At 36.4% G+C, this 15,823-nt stretch overlaps 1 protein-coding gene across 5 annotated transcripts; it reads left to right on the top strand.

Moving 5' to 3' along the window:
* LOC103143278 (uncharacterized) lies at nt 1–5,341 on the top strand. Of its 5 annotated transcripts, XM_016675178.1 has the most exons (12): nt 7–915; nt 1,069–1,088; nt 1,165–1,270; nt 1,369–1,545; nt 2,292–2,417; nt 2,485–2,625; nt 2,693–2,830; nt 2,903–3,040; nt 3,110–3,253; nt 3,524–3,664; nt 3,734–3,868; nt 3,933–5,341. In XM_016675178.1, the coding sequence occupies exons 1-12, from the start codon at nt 913–915 to the stop codon at nt 4,557–4,559; spliced, it is 1,896 nt and encodes a 631-aa protein (XP_016530664.1). In that variant the 5' UTR covers nt 7–912; the 3' UTR covers nt 4,560–5,341. The 5 variants fall into 5 exon arrangements, with proteins under 5 accessions (XP_016530666.1, XP_016530663.1, XP_016530665.1 ...); XM_016675177.1 differs by having other exon boundaries at nt 4–915; nt 2,693–3,040; XM_016675181.1 differs by lacking the exon at nt 2,903–3,040 and having other exon boundaries at nt 6–915.
* Nucleotides 5,342–15,823: the final 10,482 nt, after the last annotated feature.

The raw sequence follows: 15,823 nt of genomic DNA, 5'->3' as shown, positions 1-15,823 counted from the left end.
TTAGCCCGACTAAACAAACAACAAAAAGGGATGTAAACAAAAGAAATAGAAACGATAGACAATACAAGTTAAAAACATCTGGACCAGGCGTGGCCCTCTGGCCACGCCACAGCAGGAGGCGAAATGGGCGCGCAGATGCCACACCCCAAACACCGCTTCAATGAAGGCGGATGACGCCGCCGCAGTCCGACTTTAAAACGAATGTCCAGAAATCAGGGAGACGAACGCAGGCAGAGCAGCAATGGTCCAACTGTGGGGGACCTATGAAAGTCAATTAGTCACCATTCCAAATAAAACTGCAGCAAACTGGAGCTTAGACGAGCGTTAGTTTTTTTTTTTTTTTTTTTTTTTTTTTTCCTGCTAATCCACAAACACGCACACACACATTCGCAGAATGCGGAAGAGGAGGAGCGCAGCGCAGTGGCGTTTTACTTATGATCACACTTCAATTTAGATTTTCTGACAAAGATCAGCGAGAGTGCAGGGAGAGAGAACATCTACCACCAGGATATCAGCGCAACATGCACCATCCGGTGATTTGTTGCCTTTCGCTGCCAGAGCCCACAGGACGCGAGTCACACAGTGGGAGAACAAAGACGACACACGCCGCAGCTCCTAATTACACTACGCCCACTTTAAGAACCGGAACTTCTCACCTGGAAACTATTTGTGTGGAATTAGGGATCCTTCTATACCACTACATGACAGAGAAAATTTTGACACGACTTGTGCAACTTTGACCAAATACTTCCTGCTCTGTGTGAGAGCAGACACGCCTGTAGTGACGCCTTCATGGTACTTATAGCTAGATGATGAGTTGGGTTCAGACTCAGTCTGACTTTAAGTCTCACATAGGAAACCAGATCTGTTGAGCTTCATTTTTCTCTCAACATCATTTAAACAGAAACTACAATGGTAAGTGGATATACTTGTACATGGTTATTCTTGCTGTTATCATTAAGTTTATTGTTAATGTATCTTTATAGATTTTATTAAATTTCTATCTGTAATAATCAATGAAATGAGCTTTTTAAAAATAATATAAATTAAATTGTTTCTTATTTACAGGATGATGAGCAGAAGAGGGAGTAAGTCAGTCAGTTTATAGAAATATAAAACTTGATGCATGATTTTTAATTAATTTTATCATTATTATCAATATAGAGTGGACTTTCTGATCGACAGTCATCTTTTCAAAAGAAATGCTTTCCTACTTATTAATAAAATGAGGGAAATGGCTACAAGCGGCCCTAAAGAACTAATGGATGAGGTGTGTATGGCTGAGATATGATGCTTCACATTCATTCACTTGATGCTTCTAATGCATGTAAAAAAAATAACTTTTTATGGGTTTTGTTCACTCTCTAGATGCTTCATAGCATCTTCTTTTTGGGGAAGATTAATTGTCCACCGTTTTCTCCCAAAGAACTTTTTGGTAATGAAATTGACATATTTAATAGCTTAAAGGAAGCCCATCCAAAGCCTTTCACACTTTATTCCTCTCAACTACCAAGAAGGAGTCCCTTTTCATGTGTGCTGGACATGGTGAGATGTATTTATTTGGTACAGACATTTTGCATACAGTGTCTTGTAAAAGAATTCATAACCCTACAAATGTTTCAGGCTTTGTGATTTTTACAACCACAAACATCAATTCACTCACAGTGAATAATATTGAAGTGGAATAAAAATGACATTGAAGAACATTTTTACAATGAAACATGAAGGTTTTAGTGCAGGGGTGTCAAACTCCAGTCCTCAAGGGCCGCTGTCCTGCAACTTTTAGATGTGCCTCTGCTGCACCACACCTGAAAAGAATAATTAGGTCATTAGCAAAGCTCAGGAGAACCGATCTACACAGGGAGGAGGTAATTAAGCCATTTCATTCCACTGTTTTTTACCTGTGGCACATCTAAACACTGCAGGACAGCGGCCCTTGAGGACTGGAGTTTGACACCCCTGGTTTAGCGTGTTTGTACTCTGGCCCCTTTACTCTGACTCTCCTCAATATACAGTAGTCCAGTGCAACCAACTGCTTTCAAAAATCAACTAATCAGAAAACTGACCTCAAAGTATTTTGATGACATGTATGTTAAAGTGCAGATGAGGTACAGCAAACGTGTGAAAGAAGGTGCCACAGTCACAAATCGACTTTTTTCATAAATAGAAATCTGGTGGTTCAGCACAACGAAAACAGAGTTGCACATTATATGTAGATCCTCAAAAACGGTCCTACTGGAGTAATTTCATTTTTTGCTTTTTTCATTTTAATTACACTTGTTTAATTTCAGGTTGTTCATCTGAAAGGACAAGAGAATGAGGATGAAATTATAACAACCATGCAGGAAGTCGTCAGAGAGTTGAGAGAAATTAAAGAGTCCACTATCTCCATCTCTCATGGCAACAACACAGATAAAGTGAGACACTTTGGAGTAATAATTTCATGTTTTGCTTTTCATTTTAATTACACTTGTTTCATTTCAGCTTGTTTATCTGAAAGAACAAATGAATGAGGATACAATTACAACAATCCTGCAGAGACTCATCAAAGAGTTGAAAAATACTTCTGATGAAGAGTCGATGTCCAATGAAATCCTTGTCTATCGTGGCAACAACACAGATCCAGTGAGGCACTATGGAGTAATAATTTCACGTTTTGCTTTTCATTTTAATTGGGCTCGTTTCATCACAGGACTCTATTTCGGAAGGACAAGAGAATGAGGATACAAGTAGATCAACCCTGCAGCACCTCGCCAGAGAGTTGATGGATAATCCTTCTAATGAAGTGTCATATTCCATCCGCATCTCTCGTGGCAACAACACAGTTAAAGTGAGACACTATGGTGTAATAATTTTACTTTTAATTTTTTTTTTCATTTTAATTACACTTATTTCATCTCAGGTTGTTCATATAAAAGGACAAGAGAATGAGAATGACATTGAAGCAACCCTACAGAATCACGTCAAAGAGTTGATGGGAAACGCTTCTAAAAATGCGGTTTCCACCATCTGTGTCTCTCGTGGCAACAGCACAGTTTCAGTGAGACAGTAGGGGGTAATAATGTCACCTTTTGCTTTTTTCATTTTAATTACACTTGTTTCATCTCAGGTTGATCATCTGAAAGAAAACGAGAATGAGGATAAAATTAAAACGGTTGTAAAGGAACTTGTCAAAAAGTTGAAGGAAAAGCCTTCTAAAATAGCATTGTGTTCCAACACCATCTGCGTCTCGCATGGTAACAACTCATTTAAAGTGAGTCACCATGGAGTTATAATTTCACTTTTTGCTTTTTTCATTTTAACTACACTTGTTTCATCTCAGGATTTTCTTCTGGAAGGACAAGCAATTGAGGATGATGCTGAAAAAATCCTACAAGAACTCAATTCTCAGCTGAAGAATAAAACTGATAGAGTATTCCACCATCTTCATCTCTCATGGCAACGACAAACATTCGGTGAGGCACTAGGAGTAATAATTTCACTTTTTGCTTCTTTCATTTTAATTTCACTTGTTTCATTTTAGGTTGTTTATCTGAAAGGACAAGAGAATGAGGATGAATTTGAAAGAAAATGTCAGAAACTCAAACATTGGTTGATGGAAAATGCTTCTAACAGAGTGGTGGAGTCCACCATCCGCATCTCTCATGGCAACAACACAGTTTCAGTGAGCCACTGTGGAGTAATAATTTCACTTTTTGCTTTATTCATTTTAATTACACTTGTTTCATCTCAGGTTTTTCATCTGAAAGAGAAAAAGGATGACATTAAAAGCACCCTGGAGGAACTCAAACATCAGCTGAAGAAAAACGCTTCTGATACAATGTTGTATTTCACCATCTCCATCTGTCATGGCAACAACACACATCCAGTGAGTCACTATGGAGTAATTTCACTTTTTGCTTTATTCATTTTAATTACTTGTTTCATCTCAGGTTATTAATCTGACTGGCGGTCAGATAAATAGAGAACAGATTGAGGATGAAATTAAAACAACTCTACAGGAACTCGAACATCGACTGATGGGAAATGCTTCTTATTCCACCATCACTGTCTATAGTGGAAACAGCAAACATTCAGTGAGGCACTATGGCGTCTCCATGTCGACCACTGGTGGTCCTGCAGGCCAAATCATGGTTGCTGCATCCTGCCTTAAGTACTGGGAGAAAGATGTAGCTGATGCAGTGATGAGCTACTATCCAAAAGGCAAGAAATACTTTAATGTAACCATCAAACTTCCTGATTGGGTAAGGTGTCAAGCCTTTGAACTCACAGGAAGTGGAGAAGTAAAAATTCCTTGCCGTTCTTGTAGCAACATGTTTGGCTTGGTTACTACTGCTACACAGGCGTGGCCTCATGGTAACTGTGCTGAAGCTGAAAGTTTGAGCAATTTGCTTAAAGAGAAAGAAGTTGGAGTAGAAAGAATTATAAACAAAGCAGTAAACAGGGGAAATGCTGTGGATGATGTTAAGAATCAACTTAGATGTGAACTGAATAAGGTTAACTTTGTATCGGACATCCTGTTCTACACTGGACTAGGAGTTGAAAATGTAGGAGAGTAAGAGCCTCTGCTAGAATAGGCTTTTACACGATGAAGAGCAGATATTAAAATGACTCGACTGTAAAGTCACATCTGAGACATGTCGACAGTTGAGAATGGGAAATCTTTTTTTTTTTTTTTTTTTTTTTTTTTTTTTTTTACAAAATGCATCAGTTTTTTGAGAAATAAAATTAAAATCGAGTTTAAAAATTAAATTTCTTGTGCATTCCAGTTTATTCTCTTTTTATGGCAAATCACTTCAAACAGCTTTGTTTCTCCAAGCTGATATAATTAATAACAAAACTCTGAGCCACATTTTATCTTTTTATTGCTCTTTACATCATAATCTAATTGTGTCTCTACTGTAACTTCTATTTTATACTCTGTCTCAAGTTATCTTTTCATTTATTTCCTTCTATTTATTCTGTTGTAAATACTTTGGGACAATGTTATTGAAAGAGCTTTGTTGGATATTAATATTGTTTATATGCCAAATTAATGCATAATTAATAAATTCAAGAAATGTTTTATGATTTAGTTCTTTGGTCTTATAATCAATGCTGCAGATGAACTGGCCTTATGGGATACATGAAGTTTTCTGAGTGTGAATCTGGTTAACCATGACGGATAAAACCGAATCCTGACATTTAATCAAAAAGTGGTGGAGAAAAGTGTTACTTAGGTGTTGATACATACATGACAGAGTTATTGCAATACTTTTTTTTCATGCATTTTTCCCTCCATCTGATTAATTTGCATCAGTTAAACTGTACAAAGTTGTCAAATTAAAGATGGTAAAACATCTCAAATGACTTTGGTCTCATTTTTTTTACATCACATAAACCTCAGAATTTGTAACAATTATTGCACTCCAGTTCAATTTTAATTACAATTAATTAAAACCAAATAAAGTTCATGTGCCACATGGGGGGAAGTTGGCTATTAAAAAACCCCTCAGGCGATAGGTTTGGTTTGTAGCATTTATATAATGATAGTATTGAAATGAGTAAAACACAATTGATAAATAATTGCAACTTTATAAAATTAACATGAGATACCAAGCTACACAAACTACACTTTCTTTAATCAGTAGGTGACTAGCATTTATTTTGTAAATATTAATCACAGTCACACTTTTTTGAATTCTGACTTTTTTCCCTCATAATTCTTAGAAGTTTGACTATTTTTGAGAATTTTGCTTGAAAATAAAATATGTCAGGAAACTAAATATTTAATTTAGGTGAAGCTGCAAAAAATATTTCAGAGGTGAAACAAAACTGAAGTTACTGAGTAAACTGTAATATTTACTGCTTAGAAAATGTATGTTAAAATTTGAATATTCATTTGAAATTATGTGGTTGAAATGAACTTTAACTACGAGCAAATGCAGTAGTATTATCTGTACCAACATTAATACAAAGGAAGTGAAGAAATATTTGGTTATTAAATCCAGGCAAACCTAAATTTACCATTTTAATACTAAACACACAGCGAAGGAGTGCAACTTCATAGTTTCATTTTTCTCTGAGACAAAAAAATGTGACAAAAGTCAGAGGAATCACGTCTGTGTCATGCAAAAATAATAGATTATAGCACGTAAGTGGAAAAATGACCAACAAGGATTATAACTACTGTATAAAACAGCAAAACCTACAATGTTATATTTTTGGGGTTTAGGGGAAAAACATTTTTACTATTTGCAGGTTGTTTGTTCAGTGGCATATTGATGTAGAGCAGTGACAATTACTGATTTTGGATTTTAATTTGACAGGCTAGCTGATGAAGCTGAAGTTATTTTTGATTCCAGCTTCTGATTCGGAAAATGGCTAAAGGGCGATTCCACCTAATTTTTCATTACCTTAAGCATCTTTTATCTTCTACAGTTAAACTGCAACACAGAGACTATTCAAACCAGGAGTAGATTATTCTTAGCTAGAAGCAGAATATACCTCGTTCATACTTAGGACCCGCCGAGGATCTCATTGTTTTCAGCGATCAAAACTGAGTTCAAACAAAACAGGGACAATCAAAACCAAACGTTGGAGAATCATAACCAAAGATTTCTGACATGCACAAATAAAAGTTTGTTATGCAAATAACTTTTTTCCTTCATGACAAAAAAAATTAGTGAGCTGAATAAAAAAAATGTTTTTAGGCAAAACGGGTTTTTTTGTTCTTTTTTTTTTTGTGAAAAAATATTTCATTACATTTCCAAAGGTTTTGACCACAAATATTTTTTTTGTTAGTTTTTGTTTGATGGAAAAATATTGAGGTAAATTTTCCTCAATATATTTCTATGTTTAACTCAGGGGTAACTTGACTCAGAACGAGTTACCTGATTGATATTTAATGTTCTAAAAGCAAAAACCTCCAGGATTACAGTCAGGTCGTGTTTCCCAACCCTGGTCCTCAAGGCACACTGCCCTGCATGTTTTAGGTGTTATTTTGCTTTAGCATAGGTGATTTCAATTGACAAGTGTTTGCTGAACTGCAGTCATCTGAATCAGGCATATCAAAGCAGAGAAATATCTAAAACATGCAGGGGAGTTTGCCGCAAGGACCAGGGTTGGGAAACACTGCAATACTCAGAGCTTTTTTTTTTTTTTTTTTTTTAAGGTTTTGTTGGGTCTAGTGGCCTTTATTTGAAAGTAGTTCAACAAGAAATAGGGTAATGAGAGGGGGGAAGACATGCAGCAAATGTCACCAGGCCGGGAATCAAACCTGTGACCACCGCCACGAGGACCAAGGCCTCAATACGTGGGTTGTGCTTTGCCCCTGCACCACCACAGCATCCCATAGCTTTTTAACTCTGCTCTCTGAAATGAGCCCCAGCAGGCTGTCCAAGGTTTCAGGAGCCCTAAATAGAAAATGATTTGGGGCCTTTGCAGCTTCCATTGTGAACCACAGATTAAATGATAACTCTCTTAATATATGTCATTACATGTTTGTGGATTATTCATAAAATATAACCATTGAGGAAATCACACATAACTCAATGTGTCAATTTACTCACTATTAACCCCTTAACTGATGGGACCAGGGGTTAAATTCTGAAACGTCCCATCAGGCCCAGTTGGACCAGCAGCGGCTCTGAAAAGCTCAGAGAATCTGATTCTCTGGATGTAAAAACTGGTTCTGTGGTAAAAACACAGGAAGTGAATCAGGTTTAAACTTCAGACTGAACAGAAAATCAGAAACTCCTAAAATTAGATTTACGCTCGTCATCAAAGATCCTTTAGGAAAAACAGGTTAAACCCCAACTGGTCCCATCAGTTAAGGGGCAGGCAGGAAAAAAGGCAAAGACGTGTCTTTGGAGAGTGTTCATGTGTTTTTGCAAAGGCAATCTGACTTGTTCCCCTGGGGGTGCATGGTTTTATCTAAAAGGGGGTTTCCTTGTTTTTTAATTTATGCAATTAAATTAAAAAACAACTGGATAGACCCAGTTTCAAGTTGCTCAGTTGAAAAGTTTGAAGCAATTTTATCACGACCATCAGCTCTGTTTCCTTTCAGAACTCAGACTTCTCTCTCTGTAGACAAGTCAGAGCAAAGAGTTTATCGAACAAGAGTTTATCATGTAGGTTTTGAAACCTGGAGTTTCTCAAGTTCTCCAATTGAACAAAAGATTCTTGTTTTTAACCAGAGTTCACCAAAAAGTTATCTTGTCTTATTGCCTCGCTGAGCAGCCATCCAAATACAGGTCTTTGCAATAAATTCAACCATACCATTAGGAGCCTGGGACCAAGCAATTCAGAACTTCTCCATCCTCTCAAATCAAAGTACCAATTTAAAGAATTACAACACTTACAGCATATTCTTGCACAGTTTTCAATAGAAACACATTTATTCTGAACATTTCTTAATTAATGTTCCCTTTGGTTATATGTTTAATATTATAGTTTAGCCTAAGTTAGACACTAATAGTAGTTGTTAATAGAAAACTACAAATTAAACTATTCCTAATCAACACATGATGTTAATAACTAAGAAAAATATCCTGCAAATTAGATCCCAATTATAAGTATTATGTTTTATTATCTTTCACCAGCTTTCCAGCCCTGAATCATGTCTCTTGTGTTACTGCTTGCCTGGGAGACACTGTATAGGAGAGTTAAATTTACAGGCCCCTTTCTCTCCAACAACAAGCAGTCTCCCCTGCAGGCCCCAACTCTTGTCTGTTTTATATAAGTTCAGAAAATACTTACCCATAGTTATTTAGGTTACATCTTTAACACAAACCTACCTAAATTAAGATTAGCTACATTAAACACTAAGAATATTCAATTTTTCTCAACATCACACAAATCAACTCCTGTATTTTATTTATTGATGAATTTTTGGAAAAGGTTTGCATTTCTAGCAGTTTCTGCTAGTTTTCTATCTTAAAGTTCTGGTACCATTTGCCACAGGATGTTTAGCATTGATCATTCAGGACTTTCTAGTGGAGATTTTATAATCTATTCATTACATCATGTGTTTTAGTTATGCCTGATAAACCTTCACATTTGACTATTTACAGTAAAAACGTATTTATAAACTTAATACAAAATTAATATATTTTCTTTAATTATCAGTTATTTCTAAGATCAGTAAATGTGTCAAATGAAAAACCAGACAAGTGTTTGTTTTCAGGTGTAAAATAATACTATGTGTGTTTAAAACAGCTGAAATAAGCTGTAAAATTAGAGTGCAGCATTGAGAAGGTTTAAACTGAGTCTTTTATGACATGTTTCAAAATGTTTATTCTAGGAGAAATTAGAGATGCAACATTATGACAATTATGTCAATATTGATAACCGATATAATAATGCTGCTATGGTGGATAACAGGTATTGGTGCAAATCTCCAGCGTCATCAGGCGAAGGCAGGATCCACACTGGACAGGTCACCAGTCCATCACTGGGCAACAGAGAGACAGAACAACAACACACATGCACACACTCTGACTTTAGAGAGACCATTTAATCCAACAGCCATTAGCATTTAGTTAATTGGTTCCAATGAACCAACTAAATATATTTAAAAATATCACTCTGTGTTTGCAGCCTGATCTTTGCCTCTGAATAGTTTGCGGCCTCACAGTAACTCTGCCACTTAAGCTTATCTTGTAATTGTTTTAGTTTGTTTTTTTCTGTTCCAGTTGGACGTATAGGCCTTGACATAGGCACATGTCAAAGTAGCATTTACAGCTAAACGTTAGTCAAATCTTTACCATGATGGTGCTTCTTAGTTGTACCACTTTTATCATTTTTATATTTTTATCCACATCTTTACATCTTATCCATTTGTGGACTCAAGTCGTTTGGCTCTCCTTCTTCTACAAAGGTACAGAGGTGAAATAAAGGACTTTCTAGCTCTTAACACCTGAAAGGTAAATTGATTTTGAATCTTTGCACTACACTGTTCCAAATTTAATCCAATGACAGTGTCTGAAAAGTAAACGAAGATATGCAAATTCTTGTGCTGAAAATTTCTGGTTGGGCATGGATAACAAACCCTGGGTTCCATAAGGAGAGAGAAAACATGAGGGAAAAGTTGAGCTGAAACGAGACAAAATGATCAAATTCAAGAATCTGAGCCTTTCAGTAGTGGCTCGTTCTCCTGGAGGATGAAAATGAAGAATTTGGACTATTTACTATAAAGTCTGTTTAAGTTTGATCAAGTCATCATTTTTCTCATTTACCACATTTTGGATTAATGTGTTTTTGTTCGTTTCTTACAAAGACTTCAAGTGTTTTACTTGAGTTTTTTATATAATATTGAACACTTTACATCATTGTAACACTTCAGCTTAAGAATATTCTTTACCATGGAAAAGTCTATACCAAATACCTTATTCACATATAATGTGAAGATGTTTTTCCTCTTTAGTTTATGTGCAGCTAGATCAAATGTTTTAAGTTATTTTAGGTTTGAAATATTTAAATCGCACATTATAACTCCATTAGTTTTTATATGTTGCAATAACTGATTTTTTTTCTTTTAAGGCATTGGTTTATATGTGACAGCAGGGATTGGACCAGCCAAGTATCTCACAATGGATTGTGCCACCAGCAGTAGCAGCTAATTAAACCACTTTTTCATTTGTCACAAAAAATAGTTTTAATATATTTAAGACTCCAAAGCTTCATCTTTGCTGTCAGGTCATCAAGAATGAATCCTCTCTCAGAGCAGACTAGAGTTCTTGTTGGCTAGTTTATATTGGCATTCATGAATCTGCACAACATAGAGAGCTGAATGCTCTCTTTCACCAGCTCTGCCTGGTGGTGTAGCCTCACAAATGATGTTTGTTTTACTGAAAAAAGTAAAGAAATTATTACTGCTTTCTATATTTTCTGTTAAAGCCTTCATGCTTTATATAACTGGATGGGTTGGGTACACAAGCATAGTTTCACTTTATGTCACACAAAGGAGCATCTGTTGAGTCAAGGGGAAGAAATCAAATATTTGATATGAACATCAGAGTTTCTGAAAAAGTCTTTGACCCCAGGAATGGAGAAGTAACAAGTTCTTGCTGTTCTTGCAGCAACGTGTTTGTCTTGGGAAATGACTAGAGATGATGTAATCAGTCATCCTGGAAGTGAACTGGATATGGTTCGCTTTGCATGGAACAACCAGTTCTACATGCTCAAAGAGCAAGTAGAAAGTATTGCTTTCTATATGTTGTTAAAGTCTGAGCAGAAAAAACAAATCCAAAGCATTTATTGTTCTTTCAATAATCTAGCAGAGGAGGTTTTGCCGAGGCTTTTGTAAACTTTGAGCAAATTCTTCCTGATCTGTTTACTTGAGAACAGACAGGCCTGTGGTGACGGCTTCATGCTTTTTATAGCTAAATGGGTTGGGTACGAAAACATGTGGTTATTTTCCCTGTTACCATTGAGTTTATCTTTAATGTATCTTTATAGATCTTAATACATTTATTTATTTATTTATTTATTTATTTATTTATTTATTTATTTATTTATTTATTTGGCACAGTCATATACAGTATACACTGCTTTGCAAAATAATTAATATTTAATAAATATTTAATTTATTAAATATTTAATAACCTGGAGTAACAAAAAAATAAGACAATAAACTAGAAAACAGTTTAAGGAGCTGAACTAAAGGAAAACAGGGATGAGACAGATCTAACCAAGATAAATGAACCTAAACTAATGAGGCCAAGATGATCAAGTGAGGCTGAAGTAAAGTCAACTAGAACATAACTGATAAAACTAAAGAGGAACAGAAAAACACAGACAAAGAAAACCCACAAACACCCAAAGTCTTGACAAATTCATGATGGTTGAAGTGGAATTTACACTTTGCACCATAATAGAAGAAGGGGAACAATGTTCATCTCCTGGTGTGAAACTGTTTGCAAAGATAAGGAGCCAACACTTCTACTTGCTGTTTGTAGAGTTGCAAAACACTACAAACAGTGTTTGTAGTGTTTCAAAGCACATATATTTGTCAGCAAAATCATCTAATTTGTTTGTGAAAGAATGCTTTGACCTGCCAATGCAGCCATGATGAGAAGCAGCTCTCTATCCTTTGTTCTTTAGTTTGAATTCTGTTTTTAGGGACAATTATGATATTTTATTATCTTTTCCTTCTGGTTTATCACTCTGTACTTGCAGCCTGGTCTTTGTATAAATGTTGTTTCTATGAATAGTTTGCAGCTTCACAGTAAATCTGCCACTTCAGTTTATCATGTGATCATTTTCTTTTGTGAGATGAAGTGAAACAGGCACATTGCACTGTAATAGATGTAGGGGAACTAAGCATATTTTCTGTTGTCTGTAAAAATAAGAAAGCAACATTTTAGGGGCTTTTTGCAGGGTTGCAAAAATACCGCCCAACATCAGATACAGAGTTGTGTTTGCAGAAACAATGTTAGTCAGTAAAATAACTTCTCTCGTTTATTCGCTTAACTTTATTCCACCATGATCATCACTCAAACACATAAACAGACCAGAAGAAGAGTACAACGTATTTGAAAAATGTTTCTGGTGTAACAGTGCCCCCTAGTGAATGGACATGTCATACAAAACAAAGGAGTAACGATCTCTCTCTCTCTCTCTCTCTCTCTCTCTCTCTCTCTCTCTATATATATATATATATATATATATATATATATATATATATATATATATATATATATATATACACAGTGCTGCTTGAAAGTTTGTGAACCATCCAAACATGGCCATTGTTTTCTAAAGAAAAGTTATAATAATCATGTAAAATGAACAGCCAAACTCAAATTGTAATGCGGACCTTCCAAATAAGGAACACAAAGAAAAAAAGATGCATATTTTGATTATTTATTCAACAAAAGTATTTTATCTGTCAAAAACAGAAAATCTGTCAAGTGCAAAAAGTATGTGAACTCTTTCAGTTAGTACCTTGTGGCACCTCCTTTTGCAGCCATTACTTTAACTAAACATCTTCTGTAACCACAAACAAGTGTCTCACATCTGCTGTTTGGGATTTTTGTCCACTCCTCTTTGCAGAACTTTGCCAGTTGAAAGAGATTGGAGGGACATCTTGGCATGTACTGCCCGTTTCAGATCTTGCCACAGCATTTCTATGGGATTGAGGTCTGGACTTTGACTGGGCCAATCCAGAGTGCAAATCTTCTTTCTCTTAAGCCATTCTTTGGTACTTTTGCTGGAATGCTTTGGGTCATTGTCTTGTTGCATAATCCATTTCCGTCCCAGATTCAATTCCCTGACTGATGGCAGGAGATTTTGGTCAAGAATTTGTTGAATTGATGGTTCCCTGGGTTATATGGAGTCGTCCAGGTTCAGAGGCAGAAAAGCAGGCCCAGACTTTCACATTACCACCACCGTGCTTCACTGTTGGGAGGAGGTTCTTCTCTTTAAATTCAGTGTTTACTGTTCTCCAAACATGGCGCCTGTGATTGTGGCCAAATAATTCAATTTTGGACTCATCAGTCCAGAAAATGGACTTCCAGAAAGCCTCTGGTGTGTCCAAGTATTCTCTGGCAAACTTTAAATGTGCAGCTTTGTTCTTTCTTGAGAGTAGAGCCTTCCTTCTAGCAACTCTCCCATGAATGCCATGTCTATTGATATTTCGCCTGATTGTAGGCGCATGGACATTTATCCCAGACGCTGACAGAGAGATCTGCAACTCTCTGGAGGTGATGCGTGGGTTGGCCTTTACCTGCATTATTATTTTTCTGGTGCTTTTTTGTGAAAGTTTTGACGGCTGTCCATTTCAGGGCAGAGCTGGGGTGATGCCTAGTGCCCTCCATTTGTAAATGATTTATCTTACAGTGGATGGATGAAGCTGGAATCTTTTGGAGATGTTCTTATAGCTTTCCCCAGACTGATGGGCTGTCATCACCTTCTTCCTGATGTCCTCAGATGTCTCCCTTCCTCTCGGCATTGTTGATCTGGTCTTTATGCCTTTACACAACAGTGGTTTGTTTGGTTTCCTCTCCCTTTTAACCAGTGCACCTCCAAACTTTTCCCAAGGACGTCTCATTTGATTGGTCTGCATAATTGATTACTCAAGTACTCACATGTGCTTCACCTGAGTCTCTGGTAGAGGACCCGAGCTCAGAGGATGAAAAGAGACCACCCACGGAGAGGGGAGAAAGGAATTTTTGAATAAGTATTTATGTTGTCAGTGTGTGTGTGTGTGTGTGTGTGTGTGTGTGTATATATATATATATATATATATATATATATATATATATATATTACTGGACTGGACATTACGTGACTTATCGTAAGTCACACATGCGCCATTGCTGTCCATTGAGTCAGGAATATCGGTGGTCAGGAAAATACTACAACCACTATTAAACCATAGATAATGGTAATAAGGGCTTCAGATTTCACAGGTGAGGAAAATGTTTTAATTTAAAGAAAACATTGAACAAGTGAGCAGTGGGTCAGTTATACTAGCCTAACTGTTAGCCTGGTATTGACATTGATAACATTAACACGTGCTGCGCAGTTCGGTGTGTTTTGGTTCCGCTAGCACTAAAACAGGTCAACCCACCCACCAAGTCATCAGTAGAGCAGCTGTTTAAATCAGCTAATCAACCACCTCGGTGATCAGGCGAAAACTTATTAATAATCACAATATAGATAACATAAGCCTGACAGCATAATGTAACAGACTGGATGTTCTGTTTTAGTGTTTTTGCTACTTTTTTGTGTGGGAAATGTTTGTTTTTGGTGTTGATTCCCCTGATCGGTCATCTCTGCTCTCTCTGCTCTTTGACCTGTTGTTTGTCGGTTGCCATGGCAACGGGTCGTGCGTAATACTGACATACATAGCGAGAAAAGTCGGAATAGAAGTTGATGGAGCTATTTTTCCTTTATGTCTTTATCCATTTTAATTGTGTTACTTTATTCTTACATTTCTATTTTTTGTATTATTTACAGAGTTTATTTGTAGGTTGATAATTGTTGATTTTATTTATTCCTGTTTTATTATTTTTCTTATTTATTTTCTAAATTTAGACAGGAAGTAATGTGGGTCAGTCCACTTTCTATAAGTTTAGGGGCCTGGTGAAGGACCAGCAGGCATTTGGGTTTGGGGCCGATGGTTTTTACCAGAGCAAGAGTGGTAGCATGAGAACAAATTAAAGTTTAAACTCTGTAATTATTTGGTGAAAGAGGAAAATAAATCACCAAGAACAATCAATAAGTTTGGAAATTGAACCTTCTTTTGCCCATGTCGAGAAACATGACCCCAGTGCCTCAGTAGTGGCTTGGTTTAACTTTTTTTTTGTTTGGATTGGCAAACAATCAGAAGTGGTTCTGTCTAGTTTGGTTTTTCACCTGTTTATCAGCTTTATTGTACCTTTATTGTGGCGCACTGCTGCAATTTCTAAAAACAAGCGACAAAAACTGAGCTAATCCCCTGTGTGCGCAAAACGTGGTGATATTTATAACAGTCGTCAAACTACAGCATATTTAAAATAAAACGATTGACCAATATAAATAGAAATTCGCCCTTTCTTGTATCTTGACAGAACTAACAGAAACTAAACTGTTTATAGATTTGTATCATGGAGAATTGATCAAACATCAGTTTTCTAATCTTTATTTTAAGTCGTATTTAATAGATATATCTAATAACAAATGTTGGCGCTACTAATATCTTCGTGACAGATTTCTCTTTGTCCTGTATTGGGATAAAATGGTTTTCTGGACACAGTAAATCACATAGCGACCAATAGGTGCTGTCCAGTCCAGAAATCAGAGGTGGGGACTCGAGTCACATGACTTGGACTCGAGTCAGACTCGAGTCGTTAAAATC

The sequence above is a fragment of the Poecilia formosa genome, unplaced genomic scaffold (assembly GCF_000485575.1).
Source record: "Poecilia formosa unplaced genomic scaffold, Poecilia_formosa-5.1.2 Scaffold107, whole genome shotgun sequence".
NCBI lineage: Eukaryota > Metazoa > Chordata > Actinopteri > Cyprinodontiformes > Poeciliidae > Poecilia > Poecilia formosa.
This window is presented reverse-complemented; position numbering and strand designations above follow the sequence as displayed.

Bases quoted from the DNA above. Each gene is read 5' to 3' on its own strand.
- LOC103143278 (XM_016675177.1), top strand. The intron at 1,271-1,368 runs GTGTGTATGGCT...TTCACTCTCTAG, and splicing joins CTAAAGAACTAATGGATGAG to ATGCTTCATAGCATCTTCTT. The intron at 3,665-3,733 runs GTGAGCCACTGT...GTTTCATCTCAG, and splicing joins ATGGCAACAACACAGTTTCA to GTTTTTCATCTGAAAGAGAA.